Raw genomic sequence first — 24,070 nt, forward strand, 5'->3', positions numbered from 1 at the left:
GAGGATTGTCGTTTTACAAGTAAGTTAAAATGCTCTTTTGGGTTAAGATTCGAACCAGTAATCTATGAACAACATCTTATAAAATTTGATATTGTACCGTCCAAACAACTCACTTGAAGTTGGCTAAAATGACAATATTCACTAAGAATTTAGTTTCATTGAATGATGCTATCCTTAGTTGCAACAGAGGGAGAGCATAACTCGAAGGTAAGTTAATGTTAACTTCACAGCGCAACACATTTTTAATTAAGTTCGTGAACTTGTGCATCGAAGCGATGGCAATTCGCCGGTACAGTGCCACCACATTTTACACACATTCTCATTCTCTGGAACACTCAAAAACAATTTTTCATCAGTTTTACAAGTTATTTGTACAATATGGTACTAAATGTCATTTTTAACACATTTTAGGAAATGTAAATCACAAAACAATACATCAATGTGAATCAGCATTATGACAGTTGGAGCAATGAGCTAGCCAGTGATGTCAGTCATCGCATGATTCGAATGGAATTTCATTTCCATTTTTATAAAAGAATAGTGAAATTCAAGAGGGAAAAAAGCTTGTTAGGAGCATAAAATGACATAATTAATCAATTAAGACAATTTCCAGAAAACAGTCAAATGCCCTATTGTGTACACTGGGGGTAAACCGAATGAGGTAGCACTGTCTTAAACAAAGTGGCCTTGTATACGGGAGGGTGGAGGCACTTCATCCAGCCATCCTGACTACAGTTTTATATGTTTTCCCTACATTATTTCAGGCAAAGACCATGAAGGTTTCTATGATAAGGCCATGGCCTTACCTGCCTCATTCTTATCTTTCTCGACCTGTACATCTCTATATGCGAATTACTTTATTTTTGTTGCTCTTAAATTGCAATACCAAGGTATGTCAAAAATCTTTGTAAACCACTACTACTGTAAATTACTCTGCAGTTGTATCATTGTCATTGGCCCACATGATAATGTCATTCTCGTGAAAAATCTATATGTCTTTCAGCTGTACATTGACTATTACAACTCCTAAGCTACATGAGAGCAAAATATATGCATACTGCTGCCACCACTGCTGCAGACTATTTTCAGTAAGAACATAAATCGACTGGGGACTGAAATACATTCATATTGAAATTTAATTTCTTATTATTGAATACAAATATGCAGATATTAAGTAATTTGATACCTTTAAGTTCTACCAGCATTTATGTTGATGGTTCTGTAATCATATCACATATGTAACATATATTTACAGATGTATCTGCAACTGCATAAGATGACATTGGCATTTTTCAACGACTGAAGTCCATCAAGATAAATAAAATTTGCTTTAGAAAGTTACTGAATAAAACAATGGATAATGATAAACACTCCTTTTAATTTTTATCATGTTTATTGTAGTTTTCTTCAAAATATTTACAACATGTACTATCAAAAAACTTTAGAGACAGTTCTGTACGTAAGGGTTGGGAGGGCGTATTAAATAATCTACACAACATATGGTACACACAAAATAAAATATACAGTCAACACATTTCAAACCATTCTTCATAACGTTCAAACAGATTTATTTACTGTTGCAATAATGGGTTTTGGGCGTGACTTGAAGAGAAGTTTTCTTTTTACAACAGCACGCACAAGGTACTCTGTTCTGGTGCTATCTTCTGACTTGTGCCTGACACGCTCTGCCACAATAAATGGTTTCTCCAGTGCTTGTTCCTTGCCGTAAAGGATATGGTGGCCAACTATTAGAACAGGGGCTCCCTGTATTAAAAAAAATCAGAGTCATACAAAGCAGGCTTTCACAGCTGGTATTTAAATTCTTGGTCATTTTATTTGTATAGACTTCGTGTGCTAGGCACAAGACACAAAACCATGCCTTAGACCTGGCCTAATGCCCATTAAACTACCAAGAATGTAAATCCAAAGTTTTAATCATAAACATGAGAATACAATTTATGACGGCTGTTAAAATTACAAACCTAAACCCACAAAAGTGTACAATGAGTGCAAGGATTTAGACTGTTCATTATACAAGGGCTCTTCGGAAAGTAAGGCCCACTAGTTGCGAAATGAAAACCACAGTGAAAATAAAAAAAAATTTTTTTTGGCTCAAAGCTTATCTGTTTGACGGTCATTTTGTTGTGCCTGTCTGAGTATATGGTGAGTAGCAATCTATCCTTTTCACAATATTTTCATTAGTATAGGGATATAGTTGGAATTTTGAAAATATGTTAAGGAAAATGACAGTACTCAAATATAATACTGACAGAGAAACACACTGTTAATAGCACTGCTAGACTTCAGTAGAAGTATAGGATCCTTCTCGGAAAGTGAAAGAAATTGGTTCAGGTATGTTTGCCAGGAGGAGAAAGAGGGAGGGTGCTGAATGACAACACAGGCTGGACATGCTTACAAGTAAATGTAGCTCCAGCCTATGTACGGAGGGCAGGACTTTGGCTGGTCTATTTCCAAGAATAAAATACCAACAATCGTTATTTTGGTTTTATTTTTTAGGCAACCAGTTTCGGTATTACATTACGTCATTTCTGGCCTGCATACATCAAGTAACCCTCATGTTAGGAACCAATGCAGTAAAGTCAACTGGTATCGTTAAGTCCCCCCTCCCTCATGAGCACGTGCGCTCAAGTTGCTGACAACTGTGCAAGGAGTGCACATGCCCGTGGGAAAAAAAAAGATCTTCACAATACCAGTTAACATTGCTGCATTTCACGACACAAGGGTTACTCGATATATGAAGGCCTGAAGATGACATAAAGTAATGCCGAAACTGGTTGACAACAAATAAAACCAAAACAATGGCTGTTGGTATTTTATTAGTAGATGCCTACAAGTGGCTCATAGCCAACAGTTTTAGGTCCACTAAGTCTCATATTATGCACCAGGTGATACACTAACATGCTATGTGAAATTTTGTAAGATCCAAATGGATAAAAAATTAAGTGGAGCCAACACAAGCAAACAGCTGAATCCACCAATCATTGTGTTGACCTAAAGACATGTGTGTTGGCTTATTTTTGCATGTTTTTACTCCTTGTTGTCCTATAGGGCAGAAAACTTCAAGCAAAAAGGGAGTTTATTTAGCAGAGTTGAGCAATAAGAACATTGTGTACATCTTGCAGAGGCTCTTAGAATTCTTACAGTCATTTCCTAATACATTTAATCCATTTTTCCCCCACAGGTAGTGAAAGTCAGTTCACTTGAACTGTCAAGGTCACAATGTAAGACACACAAACAATTTTCATACATACTCTGTCTCCTTGTTGACGTTCCAGGGTTGCCACTAGTTTCTCCAAGCAAAATTCCATGATTTATAGACACATTTTAGCATTTCTCCCTGACAAATTTTGACAGTTATTGATGAATTGAGAGGGTTTATGGAGCCAAACAGCAAGACCATCAGTCCCACAACTTCAAAGTTACTCACAGAGGAAAGCGGGTCAGCTAGAAGTGGATGGATCCACTCAGAGAAGTCAAACGATAAAACAAAGAAGTTAAAACACACACAGTAAAAGGCATAGAAGGTTAGACCAAATCTAAAAATGGATAAAAAGAATGATCTTTCCATGGCGGAGTGGTCACAGGGTCCCAGACAGAGGAAAGGTGAAGAGAGTTCCCAATCACAATCACACTGCCTCTGCTCCAGGAGTAAAGCAAAACCTTATACCCGGAAATAACCACTTTCACAGAGGAAACTGAGGACCGTTCAATCATCCATGAAATATCTGCTAATACTGAAATTAAGGAGGACTATACTTAGCACGAAGGGGACATTCTACCAATGTGGGATATCACCAATCTGGCTCCCCAACCATATTGTTGGGGTGGTTCGTTACACAGGAGGACACAGTGGGTGAGCCTGGTATGGCCAACACGTAGACGGCTTAAAGACGTGGACCCCTTCCGAGAAGAGGGGAACGAAGAGCACGAAAGCGCAGCAGTCGCCTTGATTGTGCGGAGTTTACTACTAAGAGCAGTTTAACACCAAATGTCATTCCAGTTTTGTACAAAGAGAGATGTGACATAGATATGCGTATCCACAGCTGGAGTTACGAAAAGGAATGGAGCGCGAGTATCAGCTTATCTAGCCACACAGTCAGCCCGTTCATTCCCTGGGATACCGACATTACTTGGGACTCAGAGAAAGATAACTGAGCAGGCAGCATGGCCAAGGAAGGAGAGAAGGTCATGGAAAGCAGAGACCAAAAGATGATGAGAGCAGCAGGCTGCTAAATGTGTCAGTACATATTAAAAACTGTGGAGGGAGGCCTGAGTAACAAAATGGAGGGTCTTGGTAACAGCTAGCAGCTCTGCTGTTAACACACTACATGATTCCAGCAATAAATGGTGTTCTAAGCCAGTAGGAGACGTGAAAGTGTATCCCACTTTATCTATCTTCTTAGAACCATCAGTGTAGAAGACAATAGCACCCTAGAACTCTGCCAGGATGGAATGTACTAAAGGCCAGAAGACCATAGGGGCAACAGAGACCTTAGGACACTGGAATAGGTTGGTCCTAATCCGTGGTCTCAGCACCATCCAAGGAGGGGGTCAGAGAGGAAATACACAGTACGCATTTCAGGGAATAGAGATGGAGATCCTGAACAGAGGGAAGTGAGATGCATTCCAACCGGCTATCCCACCCGTGGGCAGTGATCAGGAGGGAGACGTCCCTTGCTTGCAAAAATGACACGGTATGCAGGACGGTCAGGGAATCTGCGAATGGCGATTGCATAAGAAACCAGGAGTTGGCTTCATCATATTTGTAGAGTGGAGAATCCCCACTTCTGTGAGGAGACTGTCAATGGGACTAGTGCGAAAGGAACCAACAGGATCAAGCATTTTCAGGGCGGAAGGAGCCACTGAGCCATAAACTTGACCTCCATAATCTAGTCTGGACAAGATCAGAGTATTGTGAAGATGGAGAAGAATAGCATGGTCCACACCTCAAGATGTGTGGGCCAGGAAGCAGAGAGCATTAAGCTTCTGCATGCATGTAGCCTTCAGGTGGCAAATATGGGTTAGCCACGTGAACTTTTCACAAAAAAAAAGGCCCAAGAAACAGAACTGTGCTGTAACATCTATAAGCTGGTCACCTAAATGAAGTTCTAGAATACGGTGTACTATGAACTGATGACAAAAATGCATAACCCACGATTTGGAAGGAGAAAATTGGAAACCACGTGAGACAGCCCACACAGAGATCCATTGGATGGCGTCTAGTAGTTGGCACTCAGCAGACACTACCGAGTGGGAGCTGCACCAGATGTAAAAATCATCGACATACAATGCTGGGGTAACCTGAGGGCCAACAAAGGTTACAAGCCCACTGATGGCTATGAGGAAGTGTGTGACACTTAATATAGATACCATTCTCCTGAATCCGAGAGACGCTGAGTGAAGTACCAACTGGAACCCGGAAGAGCCGGTGGGATAAAAAAATCATGAATAAAAATCGCAAGGGGGTTGCGAAAGCCCCAATCAAGGAGGGTAACTAAAATGCGATGGCGTCGAGCCATGTCGTATGCCTTATGTAGGTCAAAGACAACGGTGACAAGGTGCCAACTGTTAGTAAAAGCCAGTCAGATTGCAGTTTCAAATCTGAGTAAATGGTCAGTTGGAGATTGTCCTTCCCAGAAGTCACACCGATATGGGGAGAAAAGACCTCGAGATTCGAGTACCCAACATAATCTGAAGCTACCACCCTCTCAAGCAGTTTACAAAGTACGTTCGTCAGTTTACTTGGGCAGTAGCTGTTGAGAGATGTTGGGTTCTTCCCAGGCTTAAGGAGAGGGATAACTATACTGTCTCATTATTGTGAGGAGGAGGTACCCATGAAGCAAACATGGTTGAAGACCCTCAGTAGATATGGCCTCTGTGTAATGTCCAAGTGTTGGATCATCTAGTTGTGGATGGAATCTGGGCCTGGGGCCATGTCATGTGCCTGCAAGAATTCCCATTCAGTGAAGGGTTCATTATAGGATTCAGCTTGGTAAGGGTTGGAACAGAAGGGATGTCTGTTCCGCTCTGTGTTTCTGTGAGAGAAAAGTGGCAGGATAGGAAGAGGACGCCGATACTGTTGCAAAGTGTGTCGCAAGGTGTTCTGCAAGGACCAGTGGATCAGTAGCCAGAGCACCTTGGACAATAAGCCCCTGGACAGTCGACTGTCACTGGTGGGCCGGAAGGCTACAGAGCTTGGACCCAACCTGTGATGAAGAGCCACAAGTCCCCGGGGAGGAAACATTGTGCTTCCAACATTCCCCTTTACTCCACTTAATAAGGTAACGAGTCTTAGCACGGAGACACTTAAAAGTGAGGAGGTTGGTCAGTGAAGGGTGTAGTTTAAGTCGTTTCAGCACCCGTTGGCAGTCCTAAACAGCAATTGCCACAGGACCTTTGGATAGGGGGACAGCAGTGCCAGCAACACCAAGAATAGTGGCAGAAATACCCTGCATGACCACATCAATGCAGTTTGAGAGAGAGGTATCTAAGTGCACAGCAGACGTACAAAAAGGCCAATTGGCCCTGTGGAGTGCCCAATGTGGGGTCCTGTCTGCCTGGCAGCGGCAGGAGAATGACAAAATCACTGGGATCATCAGGGAGTGACCAATGTTGGCAAGCCAAGAGAGCAGGGGAAGAGATTGTGAGATCAAGAACAGTAAAGGTTCCATGAGCGGCACTGAAGTGGGTAGGGAAACTGTCACTGAGGAGAGAGAAATCAGTCTATGGGAATGACCAGCAACAAACTGTCCATTCGCATGAATGAACACAGGCAGACAGTGTTTGTTGGTAATGAGGATCACCCTGTGGCTAAACATGCCTTGGTGCACGACCAACATATCTTGGCACAGTGTTACACCGTCCGGGTTTTCTGGATACTTACCACTAACACCAACCTGTCAGAACTCCGGAGATGGGTACTTGCCCTTCAGCATATCCTCTCTTCTCGTTATCCGCCAGGCCTCAACCTCCGCTAATTTCAAGTTGCCGCCGCTCATACCTCACCTGTCTTTCAACAACATCTTTGCCTCTGTATTTCCGTCTCGACTGACATCTCTGCCCTAACTCTTTGCCTTTACAAATGTCTGCTTGTGCCTGTGTGTGTGTGTGTGTGTGTGTGTGTGTGTGTGTGTGTGTGTGTGTGTGTGTGTGTGTGTGTGTGTGCGCGCGCGTGCGCACGCGAGTATATACCTGTCCTTTTTTCCCCCCTAAGGTAAGTCTTTCAGCTCCTGGGATTGGAATGACTCCTTACCCTCTCCCTTAAAACCAACATCCTTTCGTCTTTCCCTCTCCTTCCCTCTTTCCTGATGAAGCAACTGTTAATTGCGAAAGCTTGAATTTTGTGTGTGTGTTTGTGTTTGTTTGTGTGTCTATCGACCTGCCAGCGCTTTCGTTGGTTAAGTCACATCATCTTTGTTTTTAGATATATTTTTCCCATGTGGAATGTTTCCCTCTATTTTATTCAAAGTCTGTAGTAAGTTGGTCAAGTACAAGACACCTACCCAACAGAAGTGGTATTCCCCCACAGGAGTGGTGTGCACTGAAGCCTCAAGGAGGAGATGCAGGGGCAGGAGTTGCTGTATTAAGGTAGGCTGTTCAACATGAGGAACTGGCCTACCTGGAGGGAGGTAGACATTGCAAACGGTCATTGCCGCAGTCTGCATTCTAACTGCTATCGCTTCCAGGTTGGTATGAAGAGGGCCCTGTCGCTAATGACATTGGTGCGAACCAAAGTGCAGACCCTTCCAAAAGCTATCCTGGGGCCGGCACGGTTCCGAGAGAATGCTCAATAACACGAAACTTTAAGCTTGGTCATCACGAAAGTGAGTTTCTTGAGGAGCAAGACAGAACGAAAAGTAGGAGGCAACAATGTATTATATTTCTGGAAGGTGGGGATAATATCCATTGCAATTCCACTGGATTATTGTGGGATGAGAGCCCAGGTGAGTCATAAAGAAGTGGAGGGGAGGTCAAGTCATGTGGTCAGTGGCCTTCGCCAATGGGGATGGGGTGACATCCATAAAAACTGTGTCTGATTCGGGATGAAGTGGAGGGGCAAAGCCCTCTGGATAGCCGGGGAGGCATCATCCTTTGACTTGCGCAGCTTCTTCTTCTCCATCGGAGCGAGGAAGGAGGCGTTATCAGTACGGGAACAGCCGGCAGCGATGTCAGGATCGGACAGAGAGTGAGCAGCTTTGGGGCCCTCTGAGCGGTCTCTCCTCCGGCCTGAGCTTTCTATCCTGCGATTGCCAGGGAGGGGTGTTCCAAGATGGAGCCCACTCCCTAGCAGGAGCCAAAAGAGGAAGTTTTCCCTGGCTGAGGAAGAGGAGGAGGAGTTCTGGGAGGGGAAGGGATGGGAGCCACCAAGAGTGAGGAAACAGAAGGGGGGGAGGATGGTGGTGAGGGGGAGGGGTGAGGAGGGAAAGGCGTTACAGATTTACAGGGTGAATGCTGTTAAATTTCTTCCAGGCTTCAAAGTAGCTGAGACGATCAAGGGTCTTTATTTCCTGAGTTATTTCTTCCTTCATGTACACTGGGCACTCCAGTGAGTGGGGAGAATGGACACCGGAGCAGTTTACATAGTTAGGCAGTGGGGTGCAAGGGCTCCCCACATGAAGAGGGCAGCCACAGTCACCACAGATGGAGTGGCATCGCATCACGAGGACATGTGGCCAATCATGAGGCAATGGAAGCAATGCATGGGAGGTGGAATGTATGGTTTCACATTGCTTCTGTACACCATTACCTCGACCTTCTCAGGCAGGGTACCCCTGAAATGCCATGATGAAAGTGCCAGTGTCTACACAATGGTCCTTAGCGGCTTTCTGGACACGCCGAACGAAATGAAGACCAGAGAAGGAGGTGAGGAAAGGTCAGCCAATGGCACACGAAACTGGACCGCGCCGCAGATACTTTGCCTACAGTGACGACTATCACTGCATGTTAGTTGTAACACCAACATATCTCCAAAGTTAAGTATTGTCAATTACTTTATAGAAATAAAACGACTACTGTTATTTGTTTGAATTGTTGTATAGCAATCTGAGAACACTGGATCCCTTAGGCATCCTACTAGCAATGAGTGGGCAAGACCCTGCAGGTACCAGTGATGTGATTCCTGTGCTACCGTGGGGGGTGGGGGGCACTCAGCCAGATGGGTACATAACAGCCCCACCACATGTACTAGGTACTGAGCTGGTGACCTTGCAAAGAGGTAAAAGGGCTTTGGTGGGGAGGGAGGGGAAGGGGGAAAAGGGAGTGGGAGAGGAGGAGGATGGGGAGAGGAATCCATGCCGAAGACGTGAAGGAGGGAGTTCTTCCCCATCTGGCTCACACTACAGATTTAAAATTTAGAGAAGGAGGTCAAATACCTGAGAGGAACCAAAAAAGAAAAGCTAGAAACAAGGAGGAAAAGCAACCAACCAAAACCGTAAGACAAAGCAAAGTCATGAGGATAGCCAGGTCGAAATAAAGAACAACACCAAGACAAGGAATGGAAGGGGCACAAAGGGAAAGGAAGGACAGGGAAGGAGAAGATGGAAGGAGAAGCAGTCCAGAAAAGCATGAAGGCTGCAATAGCTCAGGGATCCATGTGCACCACTCACGTACCCACCAAAGAGCTGTTGGCGCCCTGGGGGGACAAATTTTGACATCTCATGGTTAAATAAAGACGTAAGTTAGCAAAAAATGCAAGAACTTCTATATTTCTTAACATGTGAGCAAAAATCTTATCATCAACATCTTTTCAAATGATCTGTTTTTAGATGGAGAAAGCAAGTCAAATATTATGTGTTTCATTAAGACCACAGATGTTATTTTATTTCAATAAAACGAAACACACTTTGTGACAAAAATACATATTTCATTGGAATTGGAAGACAGATTTCAGAAATAACCTCAGAAAAAAAGTAGGCCTCTTGAAAGAAGTGTATAAGGCATGGAAGAGTTGTGTAAACCAGCACTATAGGTGACTGCGAATAAAATATTAGTTCTACTATGTTTGTTATTCTCAGTTATTGCCCACTGCGTTATGTCTATTATTTTACAGGTATTGTGCGGTTTTTCCTTCACGAAATATTTGAGTACACAGTGTACAAACTGCCAGTGACTCCACTATTTTCTCTCTCTTATTGAAGTGCCAAAATGTACTAGAATAAATAAAATGTCTACAAACTGCCGCACTGTACAATGTTCTTGCGGTGAGACAGTCACAATTTCTGAAATCCATTGCCCGTGGGTTCTGGCCTGCCAAGGAGCACCACAGTCCTGAGTCCACAGATAAACCAAGAAAATCTGCCGCATTACACCACACACAAACAGAACTCACCTACAGGCAGATCGGTGAGACTAGATCCAATGGGCAGGACTTACACATTAGTGGGAAATGATGGGCTTCAAATTGGCAGGCCCAGTCAGAGATACTCACAGAAATGTTCTGCGGTTTTGGCCCGTTATGGAAGTCCACTGGTGTAGCCAGCTATTTACAAGTCATAGACACCATGTTGACGAAATGAGACCGCAGTGATCAATCCATGCAACAGATAACTTGCGTGAATGCTCTGAAAGTCAATACTAATGATGACAGGTAACAACTCACTGTGAAGATGATCGCCGAGTCGCAGACAGGCACATATAAAAGACAATCACACTCTCACAACTAAATTTTTGGCCATAGCCTTTGTCAGAACACAAGAGCACACACAACCATTCATTCAGACAACTCGTGCACACATGACTGCTGTCTCTGGCCACTTCATTAACAGTCTCTGATAACCAGATCCAAACAAACCTCTCCTCACACACCCCTGCCTCTTGTCGGCAGCTACTAGGCTAGCAGCAAGAAGTGGCGGCAGCACTGACAAAGCTGAGGGGAGCAGCAGAAAGGGAAGAAGCAATAAGAATGACGGAGTAGGCAAGCAGCTCACATACTCAACTGCACCCAGCCAATGATGATGCATGATGCCTCGGTAAACAAACCATTTCATCTACTGAGACAAAAGCTAGGTTTTTCCAGTTTTTTTTTCCTTCAAATTCTGTTGATTTCCCTAACACGTTTGAAATTCCCTCCCTGATTTCCAGAATTTGTGGCAACTCTGGGTTCAGAATGGATTTATGTACTCTGGTGTAAAGCTATTCAACAAACAAAGCAAGAAATTTGGAAATCAAACAAGTTCAAACGAAAATTAAAATCATCCTTCCTTAGTCCGTCTTTCTGCCAATTATCTGAATATCTAGAAACAAAAATCTATAAAGTTCTATTAGCTACATGATACAGCAGAATCTCAATAGTTTGTCGTTCTTTTCCGTATTTTCCTGCATAGTACATCCATTTGGAATTCACAATCCCAAATGCGTCAACCACATGTTAAAATGACTTGTTTATACATTCTCCCTCATCACTTAACATGCTCAAATTTGGCTGTTTGATCACAGCAACTTTTGTCGCCGTGAGTTCTGTAATTGGTGGGAGTAGGATGTTTGGAGCCAGAGGGGGTGAGGACACTTGAGGAGAGAGATTACTGTTTAGTACAGGCAAGCTATGGTAGAAATGACATGTAGAAATAGCTCATATGGCCTGAAAGTCTCTTGGACATGCAGCCAGATTGATCGCTCATTGTAGGACGAATTTTCGACAGTATAAAGTGTAATCATCCATTATCATCATCAAGTTACTCCTGTTGACTGACTTCCTGGGCCAGTGGGTGCAGTATATATACCAGTTTGTCTCCTCCGTCCACTGACCCTGTGTAAGGACTTCACTATGTTTGGTGTTCAGTTTTCGCTGCATCTGGTGAATTTCCAGTGCTGGAGCCCACACTAGATTAAATTGAAACCCATCATTCTTGTTGATGAAGTTCTCATGTAGCCACATTTCGACAACATGCTTGTACGCAGCTACAATAATGGGATGTGTTTTGCAGAATTTGTGTGTCTTCATATTTCATTTTGTGGTTAGTTTCAAGGCAATGTTCAGCAATTGCTGATTTTTGTGGGCTACTGGAGGTCGGTGCGCCACTTGTGTTCATGTGCACCTTGCTTCAATTGTGCAAATATTTTGTCCAATATATGCTTTCCCACATTCGCATGGTATGTAATGCCTTTTTTTTTTGGTCATCAGTCTACTGACTGGTTTCATGCAGCCCGCCACGAATTCCTTTCCTGTGCTAACCTCTTCATCTCAGAGTAGCACTTGCAACCTACGTCCTCAATTATTTGCTTGACGTATTCCAATCTCTGTCTTCCTCTACAGTTTTTGCCCTCTACAGCTCCCTCTACTACCATGGAAGTCATTCCCTCATGTCTTAGCAGATGTCCTATCATCCTGTCCCTTCTCCTTATCAGTGTTTTCCACATATTCTGCGTAGAACCTCCTCATTCTTTACCTTATCAATCCACCTAATTTTCAACATTCATCTATAGCACCACATCTCAAATGCCTCGATTCTCTTCTGTTCCGGTTTTCCCACAGTCCATGTTTCACTACCAAACAATGCTGTACTCCAGACGTACACCCTCAGAAATTTCTTCCTCAAATTAAGGCCGGTATTTGATATTAATAGACTTCTCTTGGCCAGAAATGCCTTTTTCGCCATAGCGAGTCTGCTGTTGATGTCCTCCTTGCTCCGTCCGTCATTGGTTATTTTACTGCCTAGGTAGCAGAATTCCTTAACTTCATTGACTTCGTGACCATCAATCCTGATGTTAAGTTTCTCGCTGTTCTCATTTCTACTACTTTCTCCGATTTACTCTCAAACCATACTGTGTACTCATTAGACTGTTCATTCCGTTCAGCAGATCATTTAATTCTTCTTCACTACGCTCCGGATTTCCGGAGTCCCATATAAACTTTTACTGTCGCCGTGTAGTCTTTTACTGCCCCAAAATGGGATTTGGTCTTTCAACATCTCTACTCAGATCTAGTTAATTAATCTTTGCTAGTTCAGCAGCTTACACATGTGAAAGAAAATGACTGGGGGAAAGAGGCAAAGAAAAAGTTATGAGAGCTACTAGTGAAATCTTGCATTTAAACGTATGACGAGAAAGAAAAGTAAGAATCTGAAGAAAGAAACCACATGTAAGGCAATCACCCTTTTATTAGTTTGAAAATCGATTATGACTCGCAAAAAGCCAACTTTTTAAGTATAGAATTGGAGGCAGAAAGCGACTGTTCACACTGTGTAATACAACAAACAACAGTTTCGATTAATTTGTTTCTACTGTCCTCATTGCTTTAACATTACGTAAGTGTTTTAATGGAAGTGAAAAAGAAAAGTTGCACATAATATGTTGATGGAAAAACAACAACTAAAAAAAGGACACAAAACAAACATAACTGTCATTAAACCAGAATATACCTATGTTTGAGGACCATTAATTCTGTACAGGAAAGCAGATACCAAACATTCTGTATTAAAAAAAGATAAAAAATTAAGAAAAGTCCTAGGACAAAAATGCAGAGATGATCAGATTAAGAAGCAACCTACAACATCACACAGTGCAGAAGCATTTGCAGTGACACTAGAAAATGCCAATTAAACCTAGGGTGAGCTTGTTAGTGTATTTTATACACCAGAGTCACCTTTTGCACTTTACTGGAAAAATGCCAAGTCTTGAGCCGATCTCACTGGTGATACCTTTCTAGGCACTGTTCAGCTTCTGTTTAGTTGTGTCAGAGCGATTTCAGCATCAACAAGATCAAGAGCAATAATAAGTTATTCGTGGAACTGCAGCTACGGTGTAAAGTATACACCATGCACCTGGTCATATAAGTACTATTTCAAATTGTCAATGTTTCCTCTTGTGCATTTACACAAAGCATTGAGCTAAAAGTGGTATATTTTAGAGACATCCATTATTATATTTGATAAGTACACACAGAAAAATGAACCCCCCCCCCCCCCCTCTCTCTCTCTCTCTCTCTCTCTCTCTCTCTCTCTCTCTCTCTCTCTCTCACACACACACACACACACACACACACAAGTACCTACATGGTGCTAGCTGGAGTAACAGTGCCAAAACTATTTTTAGCTAGGTGGACTGTGTGTGGTGGATAGAGGGAGAGGGAGGTGGGAGACAGGGAGAAGCACTGAGGTTGGCTGATGGCTCGGATTGACGCAGTCGGTTTGCCGGCTAGGAATGATGGAGGGACGGGTAGCAGGTATACAGGCTGGCAGGCCTGTATCGGCTGGTGGTAAACAGCACAAGCTGAAGGCAATGTGGGACATGAATTGGAAGAATGCAATAGAATGCAGGAAGTGGAACTGTTGGGTGGAGGGCGAGGGGCAGTGGATTACGTGAGAGTGATGCCAGAACATTTATAGGAGCAGAAAATGTGTTGTAAGGACAACTCTCATCTGCATAGTTCACAGAAGCTGGTGGTGAAAGGAAATATCCTGATGGCATGGGTTGTGAAGCAGCTATTGAAATTGAGCATGCTGTTGCACATTGTGCCACTGGATGGTCAACTTTGTTCTTGACAATGGTTTGGCTGCAGGCCATTCATCCTGGTGGACAGCTGCTTGATAGTCATACGAACATAAAAAGCTGTGCACTTGTGCAGCAGAGTTGGTATATGACATGGCTACTTTCACAAGTTGCTCTGGCTCTGATGGGATAGGATAAGCCTGTGACAGGACTAGAGTATGAGGTCTTGCATGCATGGATTGAGACCTTGGTCTGCCACAGGCATACGATCCCAGTGGCAAAGAGATGAACTACGTTGTTCTGTAGGTTTGGTGGACAATGGAACTCAATTTTAGGACTGGTGGGAAGGTTCTTGGGTGGAAAGTCCATTTTAAGGCAGGATGAAAGATAATCAAAGCCCTGGCAAAGAAGATGGTTCAGTTGCTCCAGTCCAGGGACATACTGGGTGACAAGGGAATGGCCTTCAGCATACTGGACAAGGGAGTTGTCACTGCAGATGTGGTGTCCATGGGTGGCTATGCTATATGGGAGGGATTTTTTGATGTGGAAGGAATGGCAGCTGTCAAAAGGCAGGTACTGCTGGTGGTTAGTAGGTTTAATGTGCAGAGAGGTGTGGACGGAGCTGTCAGAGAGGTGGAGGTCAATGTCCAGGAAGGTCACACGTTGAGTGGAGGAGACCCAGGTGAATCAGATGGGAGAAAGGTGTTGAGATTGTGAAGGAATGCAGATAGGAGTCCAGATCGTGAAGCTGATATGAATGAACATTAACCTTAAGCAAAATGTAATTTGGTGGCAGTAGGGGTATTCTAACAACCAGCTTCAGATGCCAGATCTCTAAATTTTCTCAACAGTGTTCCTCTAAAAGAACATTGCCTTCCCTACAAGGATTCACATTTGAATTCATGAAGCACCTCCGTAACATTTGTGTGTTGATCGAACATGCAAGGAACAAATCTAGCATTCCACCTCTGAGTTACTTCAATGTCTTCTTTTAATCTGACCTGGTGGGGATCCCTAACACTTGCGCAGTAGGCAAGAATGGATCGCACTTATGTTCTAAATGTGGTCTCCTTAACATGTGAACCACAATTTCCTAAAACTCTCACATTAAATCAGAGTCAAGCATTCGCCTTCCTCACTACAATCCTTACATGCTCTTCACATTTCATATCGCTTAACAGAGTTACGCCTAGATATTTAATCGACCTGACCACATTATGTGGCACACTAATACTGCTGTTTTCGAACATCATGGGATTTTTTTTCCCCAACTCATCTTTTATTATGCTACAGTCACTCAGTGACATCACCTTCCCATACACCACAGCATCATCAGCAAACAGCTGCAGACTGCTGCTCACCATGCCCATCAGATCATTTACGTATACAGAGAATAATAATGGTCCTATTACATAATTTCCCTGTAGCACTCTTGACAATACCCTTATCTCTGACAAACAACTGCCATCGAGGACAATGTACTAGGTCCTTTGTGCTATTCACATATCTGGGCACTTATTCGGTACAATCTTACCTCTGTTAAAAATCTGCAGTGGATTTTTTTTTTTTTTTTTTTTTTTGTTTGTGGTTTTAGGGCGCAAAACTTCTATGGTCATTAGCGCCCAGCCCGTGACATAGAAAACAGGAAAAAAACGAAATTTAAAATCAGCAGCAATGGGAACAAAATCATAAAATTTGAGTAACTAAAGGCAGAAGGAATGCTTAAAAATCCACTATAGAAAGGGGTTGGTTGTCCCCCAAAAAAAAGCTTCAAATGACTGACGTCATTTCACTGTCATTAATAAACTGTAGAACGCGGTCAGCTGAGCGCGTGTCATCTGCTAAAATCGACGATAGATCAGGCGATAGCTGTAGACGGGAGCGTAACGGATTAAAATAGGGGCATTCAATTAAAAGGTGTCTGACCGTCCACAGCTGAGAGCAGTGGGGACAGAGTGGGGGAGGATCACCGCTTAAAAGATGTCGATGACTAAAAAGACAGTGCCCTATCCGGAGTCGAGCTAAAATTACCTCCTCCCGACGACGCGTTCGGGAGGAAGAGGTCCAAGCGCAAGGAAGGGCTTTCACTTCCCGCAATTTATTGTGGGGAAGTGTTGACCAATGCGCATGCCATAAATGAGCAGCTTGGCGGCATAAAACGCTCCGTAGATCGGTAAACGGAAGAGACTGAATAGCTGGCCGAGGAAGAGAGACTGCAGCCTTGGCCGCTATATCGGCCGCCTCATTTCCACAGATACCAGCGTGTCCCGGGAGCCAGAGGAACGCCACTGAGACGCCCCCCAGGTGGAGCAATCGCAGACAGTCCTGAATCCGGTGGACCAGAGGGTGCACAGGGTAAAGAGCTTGGAGACTTAGGAGAGAGCTGAGAGAATCTGAGCAGATTACGTACTGTATCCGCTGATGGCGGCGGATGTAGTGGACAGCCTGGAGAACAGCGTAAAGCTCCGCAGTATAAACCGAACACTGGTCGGGAAGCCGAAAGTTATTTGGGGTGTCGCCAACAATATAGGCACTCCCTACACCTAACGATGTTTTCGAGCCATCGGTGTAAATAAATGTGGCATCCGACATTTGTGCACATAGAGCAGCAAATGCCCGACGGTAAACAAGTGTAGGGGTACCATCCTTGGGAAATTGACATAGGTCTCTGAGCAAGTTGATCCGGGGACGGAGCCAAGGCGGTGCTGTACCCCAAGTTGTCAAGAAGGTTTTAGGAAAGCGGAAGGAAAGAGAATGGAGCAGTTGACGGAAGCGGACTCCCGGGGGTAGTAGGGAGGAGGAGCGGCCTGCATACCCGACATCAAAGGAGGCGTCGAAAAAAAGGTCATGCGCTGGATTAGCAGGCATGGAAGACAGATGGCTAGCATAACGACTCAGAAGGACTGCCCGCCTATTGGACAGCGGAGGTTCAGCAGTCTCAGCATAAAGGCTTTCCACAGGGCTGGTGTAAAAAGCTCCAGATACTAAACGTAATCCACGGTGGTGGATAGAGTCGAGACGCCGAAGAATAGACGGCCGAGCAGAGGAGTAGACTATGCTTCCATAATCCAATTTCGAGCGCACTAAGGCGCGATAGAGGCGGAGAAGGACCACTCGGTCCGCTCCCCAAGAGGTACCATTCAGGACACGGAGGGCGTTAAGCGAACGCAGACAGCGAGCCGAAAGATAGGAAACGTGGGAGGACCAGCACAGTTTTCTGTCAAACATAAGACCCAAGAATTTAGCGACGTCGGAAAACGGAAGGTTGACAGGACCTAGATTTAAGGAGGGCGGAAGAAACTCCTTACGTCGCCAAAAATTTACACAAACGGTCTTACTGGGTGAGAAACGGAAGCCGGTTTCGATGCTCCACGAGTGGAGGCGATCGAGACATCCTTGAAGACGTCTTTCAAGAAGGCTGGTCCGTTGAGAGCTGTAGTAGATCGCAAAATCGTCCACAAAGAGGGAGCCCGAGACATCAGGAAGGAGACAATCCATAATTGGATTAATGGCGATGGCAAACAGTACAACACTCAGCACGGAGCCCTGGGGTACCCCGTTTTCTTGGGAGAAAGTACGGGAGAGAGTAGTGTTCACCCGCACCCTAAATGTGCGCTCTGCCATAAATTCGCGAAGAAAAAGGGGCAGCCGGCCTCGAAAGCCCCAAGAGAACAGTGTGCGGAGAATGCCTGTCCTCCAACAGGTATCGTATGCTCTCTCCAGATCAAAAAATATTGCTACCGTTTGGCGTTTCCGGAGAAAATTGTTCATGATATAAGTGGAGAGAGCAACAAGATGGTCAACGGCAGAACGATGCTTTCGGAATCCGCATTGGGCTGGTGTTAAAAGACTGCGGGACTCGAGCCACCAAGCTAAACGGTAATTCACCATACGCTCCAAAACCTTACAGACACTACTCGTGAGAGAAATGGGGCGATAGCTAGAGGGGAGATGTTTGTCCTTTCCAGGTTTCGGAACGGGAACGACAATAGCTTCCCGCCATCGCCTGGGAAAGGTACTGTCGGTCCAAATTCGATTATAAAGGCGAAGGAGGTAACGCAGGCTATGGGTTGATAAATGCAGCAACATTTGGACATGGATACCATCCGGTCCTGGGGCGGAGGAGCGAGAAGAAGAGAGTGCATGTTGGAGTTCGCGCATGGAGAAAACAGTATTGTAGCTTTCGCGATTGTGAGAGGAGAAAGCAAGAGGTCGCACTTCCGCTGCACGTTTCTTCGGGAGAAACGCTGGCGGGTAATTTGAAGAGCTCGAAATCTCAGCAAAGTGCTGACCCAATGAGTTAGAAATTGCGACGGGGTCCACTAAGGTATCATGCGCGACAGTGAGCCCAGAGACCGGGGAGAAACTAGGCGCGCCTGAGAACCGTCGAAGCCGACTCCAAACTTCCGAGGAGGGAGTGAAGGTGTTAAATGAGCTAATAAAGTATTTCCAGCTTGCCTTCTTGCTATCGCGGATGACGCGACGGCATCGCGCACGGAGCTGCTTATATCGGATACAGTTGGCCAAAGTTGGATGATGACGGAAAATGCGAAGAGCACGTCGCCGCTCACGTATTGCGTCACGGCATGCCTCGTTCCACCAAGGAACTGGAGGGCGCTGGGGCAATTCGGAGGTGCGTGGTATTGAACGTTCCGCAGCTGTGAGAATAACGTCGGTAAAATGTGTGACCTCATCGTCGACGCTGGGAAAGCGACGGTCATCGAATGTCGCTAGAGACGAAAAAAGTGTCCAATCGGCTTGGGCAAACTTCCAGCGACGCGAGCGCATATATGGCAGTTGAGGCTGCAGTCGAAGAACACATGGAAAGTGGTCACTCGAGTGTGTATCATCAAGGGCGAACCATTCGAAGCGCCGAGCTAGCGGAACAGTACCGACCGCAAGGTCCAAATGAGATAAATTTGCCGTGGAGGCAGACAAAAATGTGGGGACCCCAGTGTTGAGGCAGACTAGATCCGCTTGGTGGAAGACGTCTAGCAATAGTGAGCCACGTGGACAAGGATGTGGAGATCCCCAAAGCGGGTGGTGGGCATTGAAGTCCCCAACCAGCAAATAGGGGGGTGGAAGCTGATCAAGAAGATGAAGGAGATCAGCTCGTGCCATTGGTGTAGACGATGGAATGTATACCGTACAAAGAGAGAACGTGTATCCAGAAAGGGAAAGACGGACGGCGACAGCTTGGAAGGAAGTGTATAAGGGGATTGGGTGATAATGGAGAGTATCATGGAGCAGAATCATGAGTCCTCCATGGGCTGGAGTGCCTTCAACAGAGGGGAGGTCATATCGGACGGACTGAAAATGAGGGAGAACAAAGCGGTCATGGGGACGCAGCTTTGTTTCCTGAAGACAGAAGATGACCGGCGAGTAGGATCGTAAAAGGATCGACAATTCCTCCCGATTGGCGCGAATGCCGCGGATATTCCAGTGGATAATGGACATAGGGTGAACAGAAAATGGAGGAACGTGAGCAAGGGTGCTGTCAACTCAACGACTGCTCAGAGCTTGCGACCGACAGCATGGAATGGCATTCAGTCGAAGGCAGAAGATCCTGATCCATAGGTTGGTCAGGAGCAGCTCCTGCCACCAACGATCGGCCAGTTGACCGGCCACCAGCAGTGCGCCTCGGCGACACAGAAGATGGCCGAGGGCGATTTCCGCCAGGTGGTGCTGTAGATGGGACACGCCTTGGCGGAGAAGGAGAGGAACTGTGTTTCTTCGTAGCCTTCTTAGAAGTATGATGTTTAGATGAAGGAGGAACCGATGGTTGTGAAGTTGCGGTACGTAAAAACTCTTCACGAGAATGCTCTTTTTTCGAAGACTTGGCGTCTGACTTTTGGGCTCGAGATTTAACAGAACCCGATGAAGGGTGAGCCATAGAGTGGGCAGGCGAAAGGGGTGAGGTTGAACGGGCGATCTTTGCGCTGGCCGATCGGACGACCGTGGTACTAAAGGTGAAGTCGCAAGTCTGCGTGGCCGCCTCCTTTGTTGGTCGAGGAGAAGCAAGGACAGCGCTGTATTTACCTTTCTGAGGCACGGTGGGCTGTCGACTGGCGAGTAACTTTCGAGCAGCAAAGGTCGACACCTTTTCCTTCACTCTTATTTCCTGGATGAGCTTTTCATCCTTAAAAACGGGGCAATCTCGAGAGGAGGCAGCGTGGTCACCCATACAGTTGATGCAGCGAGGGGATGGAGGTGGACAAGCACCCTCATGGGCATCCTTGCCACAAGTAACACATTTGGCCGGGTTGGAACAGGACTGGCTGGTATGATTGAACCGCTGACATCGATAGCAACGCGTAGGGTTTGGGACATAAGGGCGAACGGAAATTATCTCATAGCCTGCTTTGATTTTTGATGGGAGTTGAACTTTGTCAAATGTCAAGAAGACAGTGCGGGTTGGAATGATGTTCGAATCAACCCTTTTCATAACCCGATGAACAGCTGTGACGCCCTGGTCAGACAGGTAATGCTGAATTTCTTCGTCAGACAATCCATCGAGGGAGCGCGTATAAACGACTCCACGCGAGGAATTTAAGGTACGGTGCGGTTCCACCCGGACAGGGAAGGTGTGGAGCAGAGAAGTACGCAGCAATTTTTGAGCCTGGAGGGCACTGTGTGTTTCTAACAACAGGGTGCCGTTCCGTAATCTGGAACAAGACTTTACAGGACCCGCAATTGCGTCGACACCTTTCTGTATAATGAAAGGGTTGACCGTGGAAAAGTCGTGACCTTCGTCAGACCGAGAAACAACAAGGAACTGTGGCAACGATGGAAGAACAGTCTGTGGCTGAGACTCAGTGAACTTACGTTTGTGAGCAGACATAGTGGAAGGTGAGGAAACCATTGCGGAAGAATCCCCCATGATTACCGGCGTCTCCGATGGCGCGCTCCTCCCTTGTGGGGGCCCTCACCGAGGGCACACCCGCCTTAGGTGATTGTTCACACCTCAGGTCACACCTCCCGACAAACGGACGGAGGGACCAATCGGCACTTTCGGAAGGTATCAGCTCGGGTAATCACCCCTCCCTGGGCCTGGCCGTTACCAGGGGGTACGTACGTGTCCTACCTGTCTACCCGGGGCGGGGAATTACGCGTTACCCCGTCACCGGCTACGCATGGAAGTGCGTGGGTCGGCCTTCAGACACGCACAGGGAGGAAAGAAGAGAAAGGGAAAGGAAAGAAGAGGGGGTCTCAAACGCCGTAGCGGAGAAAAGGGCAAGGAGAAGAGGGAAGGAAAAGAGAAGGACAGAGGAAGGACGAGGACTGGCAAGTGTAAGAGCAAGGAATTTGGAACAGTTTCGAGCATCCGTCTCCGGACGTAGGCACAAACCATACTCCCAGAGGGGGAGAAAGGAAGGAAAGAGACAGAGGTGAGGGGGGGGGGGCGAAGATGGGGGACGGGGAGGGATGCGGAAAGGGAAGGGAAGGTATGCAGCCCGGAAAAGGAAGGAGGGCCACATTAGCTCGGGGTCCCGTGCTCGCTACGCACGTGTCCACAAAAGAGTTGTGGACCCCCTGGGGGGATCTGCAGTGGAGCTTGGTGTCAAATGCTTCTTGGCAATATAGGAAAATGGAATCTGCCTGTAATTCTGACTTGTTCCATTTCCACATGCAACAACACACAATAGGACTTATGCGATCAACAAAAATCAAATCAATTTAAATAACTCAAGAGAGGTGAAAAAGGAGGTTCTCCACATGTTATTCATGTTTTCACTGCATGCTACAAGAGAGCTTTAAACTTCCATTGGCACAGCTTTGAAAATAGTTTTTTTTTGTTTGTTTTTTTAAGCAGTGCTAATAGGAGTATTGAGAGACTGTCCTGCTACTTGGCCTGGTTGGTTAGATTAGACTGGAATAGGTAATCAGGTTGTGAGCTGGCACAACTGATGAGTGTGATATCATGATAAGTTTTCATGCAAGTACTGAACAGTTAAGAAGATACCCTGAAGACAGGCCATGAACAAACGTTACACATCTTTAACATTACTTTACACTATAATGCTGATTGTTTCTCATTTACTATAAAACAATGTTTAATGTAACCTTGAACCATCTGAACTTTGGGCATCACAACCAATATTTTTTCAAATACATTGAGCATTTCACACTTTTTTTCATCTGAGGATTTGGCATAATTACTTTTAACTGATTGCTATGAAATATGTTGTCTGTTTGTTGTTACCTTATTAGATATTTACAGTCAAGTGTTCATTTACCTCCAAGTCCTCCCATCAAACGTCATAATGAGTGCAGCCAACATTGCTCCACAAACACTCCTACCAATCTTTTTATTTTATTTATATAAATACATAAACTGGACATGCACCAAAAGAAGCTGTGTGTCTCAAGATTACCAGTGACTGAAACTGGTTGTCAACATTAAGAAATGCTATTGCGATTAAGCCAATAAGTGAATAAAAGAAACAGATGCCTTTAAATAGACTGGGAGCTTCTGATAATTCAAATAAAGTTTTCAAAACTGATTTACAGTGTCTCTCATTGAAAAATATAGAAATGTGTATCACCTAGAGAGTAAAGAATACAGGTGCAGGAAACAGAATGACACAATGGAAGATGTATAGATGACACTGGAAAATATTTACGAGCAATGTGGACGTTTATATCAGAAGACTATTACGCATGAAGAAATCTGAACGACATTCTTATTCAGCAGAGGGTTTCAAACGGCTTATACTGCAGCTGACAATAGTCTCAATGGCATATCTCACAGCAGAATATATGTGATTTGATGCCAATTACAATTCCTGAATTTTATTAAACAGAGGGTGACTATATTCTAAAAGTAGTGCTATTTAATGCACTAAACGTTAACTTAAGGATTATATTGGGTAGAGAGGACCAATCTGACACACAGAAAAATGAACATACTTCACAACTATAATGATTAATACTAGATTAGCAGTGAGGTAATAATAATAATGATGATGATAGTAATTTCATAAAAGCTTCTCTGTAGAGAAAGCAATATATGATCTGAGCAACGCACTTCTGGTAGAACAAACCAACAAAAATTTCACTGTTGACATTTTTTCTGATCTTGTCAAGGTCTTCAACTGTGTATTATAAGATTCTATAAAGGGAAACCAAAACTGTTTTGTATTAAAGTATTCCTCTTGCTTAACAACAGTAAACAGAGGGTTGAATAAAAGTAGATTCAGAGTGGGGAAAATTTAAATATTGTGTATCATTTGGTTTGGTGTTTCCCCACTATCGTTTTTGACTTACATGACTGATTTGCCAATCCACGGGGGAGGGGGGGGGGGGGGGGGGAGATTGTTAAGGAATTGATGTGCAAAAGACTTATAAAGGGTCCAGACATACTCAAAAGAATAATGGAGTAAGCTTACAAATGATTCAAACCAAACAGCTTAGCCCTTAAACTTAAGAAAGGTCTATATTATGCAATTCCAAACATGTCAAAGTGACTTACAGAGTAGAGAGAAAATATGCACACACTAGCTGAGGCTCAAAATGTGAACTTTTCAGGCTTCCAAGTGGATAATAAACTACAGCGGCACCAGCATATGGATACATTGACCAAAAAAGTTCAGTTTTGCCTGGTTTACACTCAGAAAACTTTCAT

At 44.8% G+C, this 24,070-nt stretch overlaps 1 protein-coding gene across 3 annotated transcripts in view; it reads right to left on the minus strand.

Annotated features, from left to right (window-relative positions):
* Positions 1-1,374: 1,374 nt before the first annotated feature.
* LOC126458314 (chromosome transmission fidelity protein 8 homolog) overlaps positions 1,375-24,070 on the minus strand; it is a 175,271-nt gene continuing 152,575 nt past the window's right edge. For all 3 annotated transcript variants that reach the window (XM_050095264.1, XM_050095265.1, XM_050095266.1), the window contains exon 3: positions 1,375-1,764. In XM_050095264.1, the coding sequence (XP_049951221.1) occupies positions 1,558-1,764 (207 nt within the window). In that variant the 3' untranslated portion in view covers positions 1,375-1,557. The remainder of the gene's footprint in view (positions 1,765-24,070) is intronic.

Source organism: Schistocerca serialis, chromosome 2 (assembly GCF_023864345.2).
Source record: "Schistocerca serialis cubense isolate TAMUIC-IGC-003099 chromosome 2, iqSchSeri2.2, whole genome shotgun sequence".
In the NCBI taxonomy this organism is placed as follows: Eukaryota; Metazoa; Arthropoda; class Insecta; order Orthoptera; family Acrididae; genus Schistocerca; species Schistocerca serialis.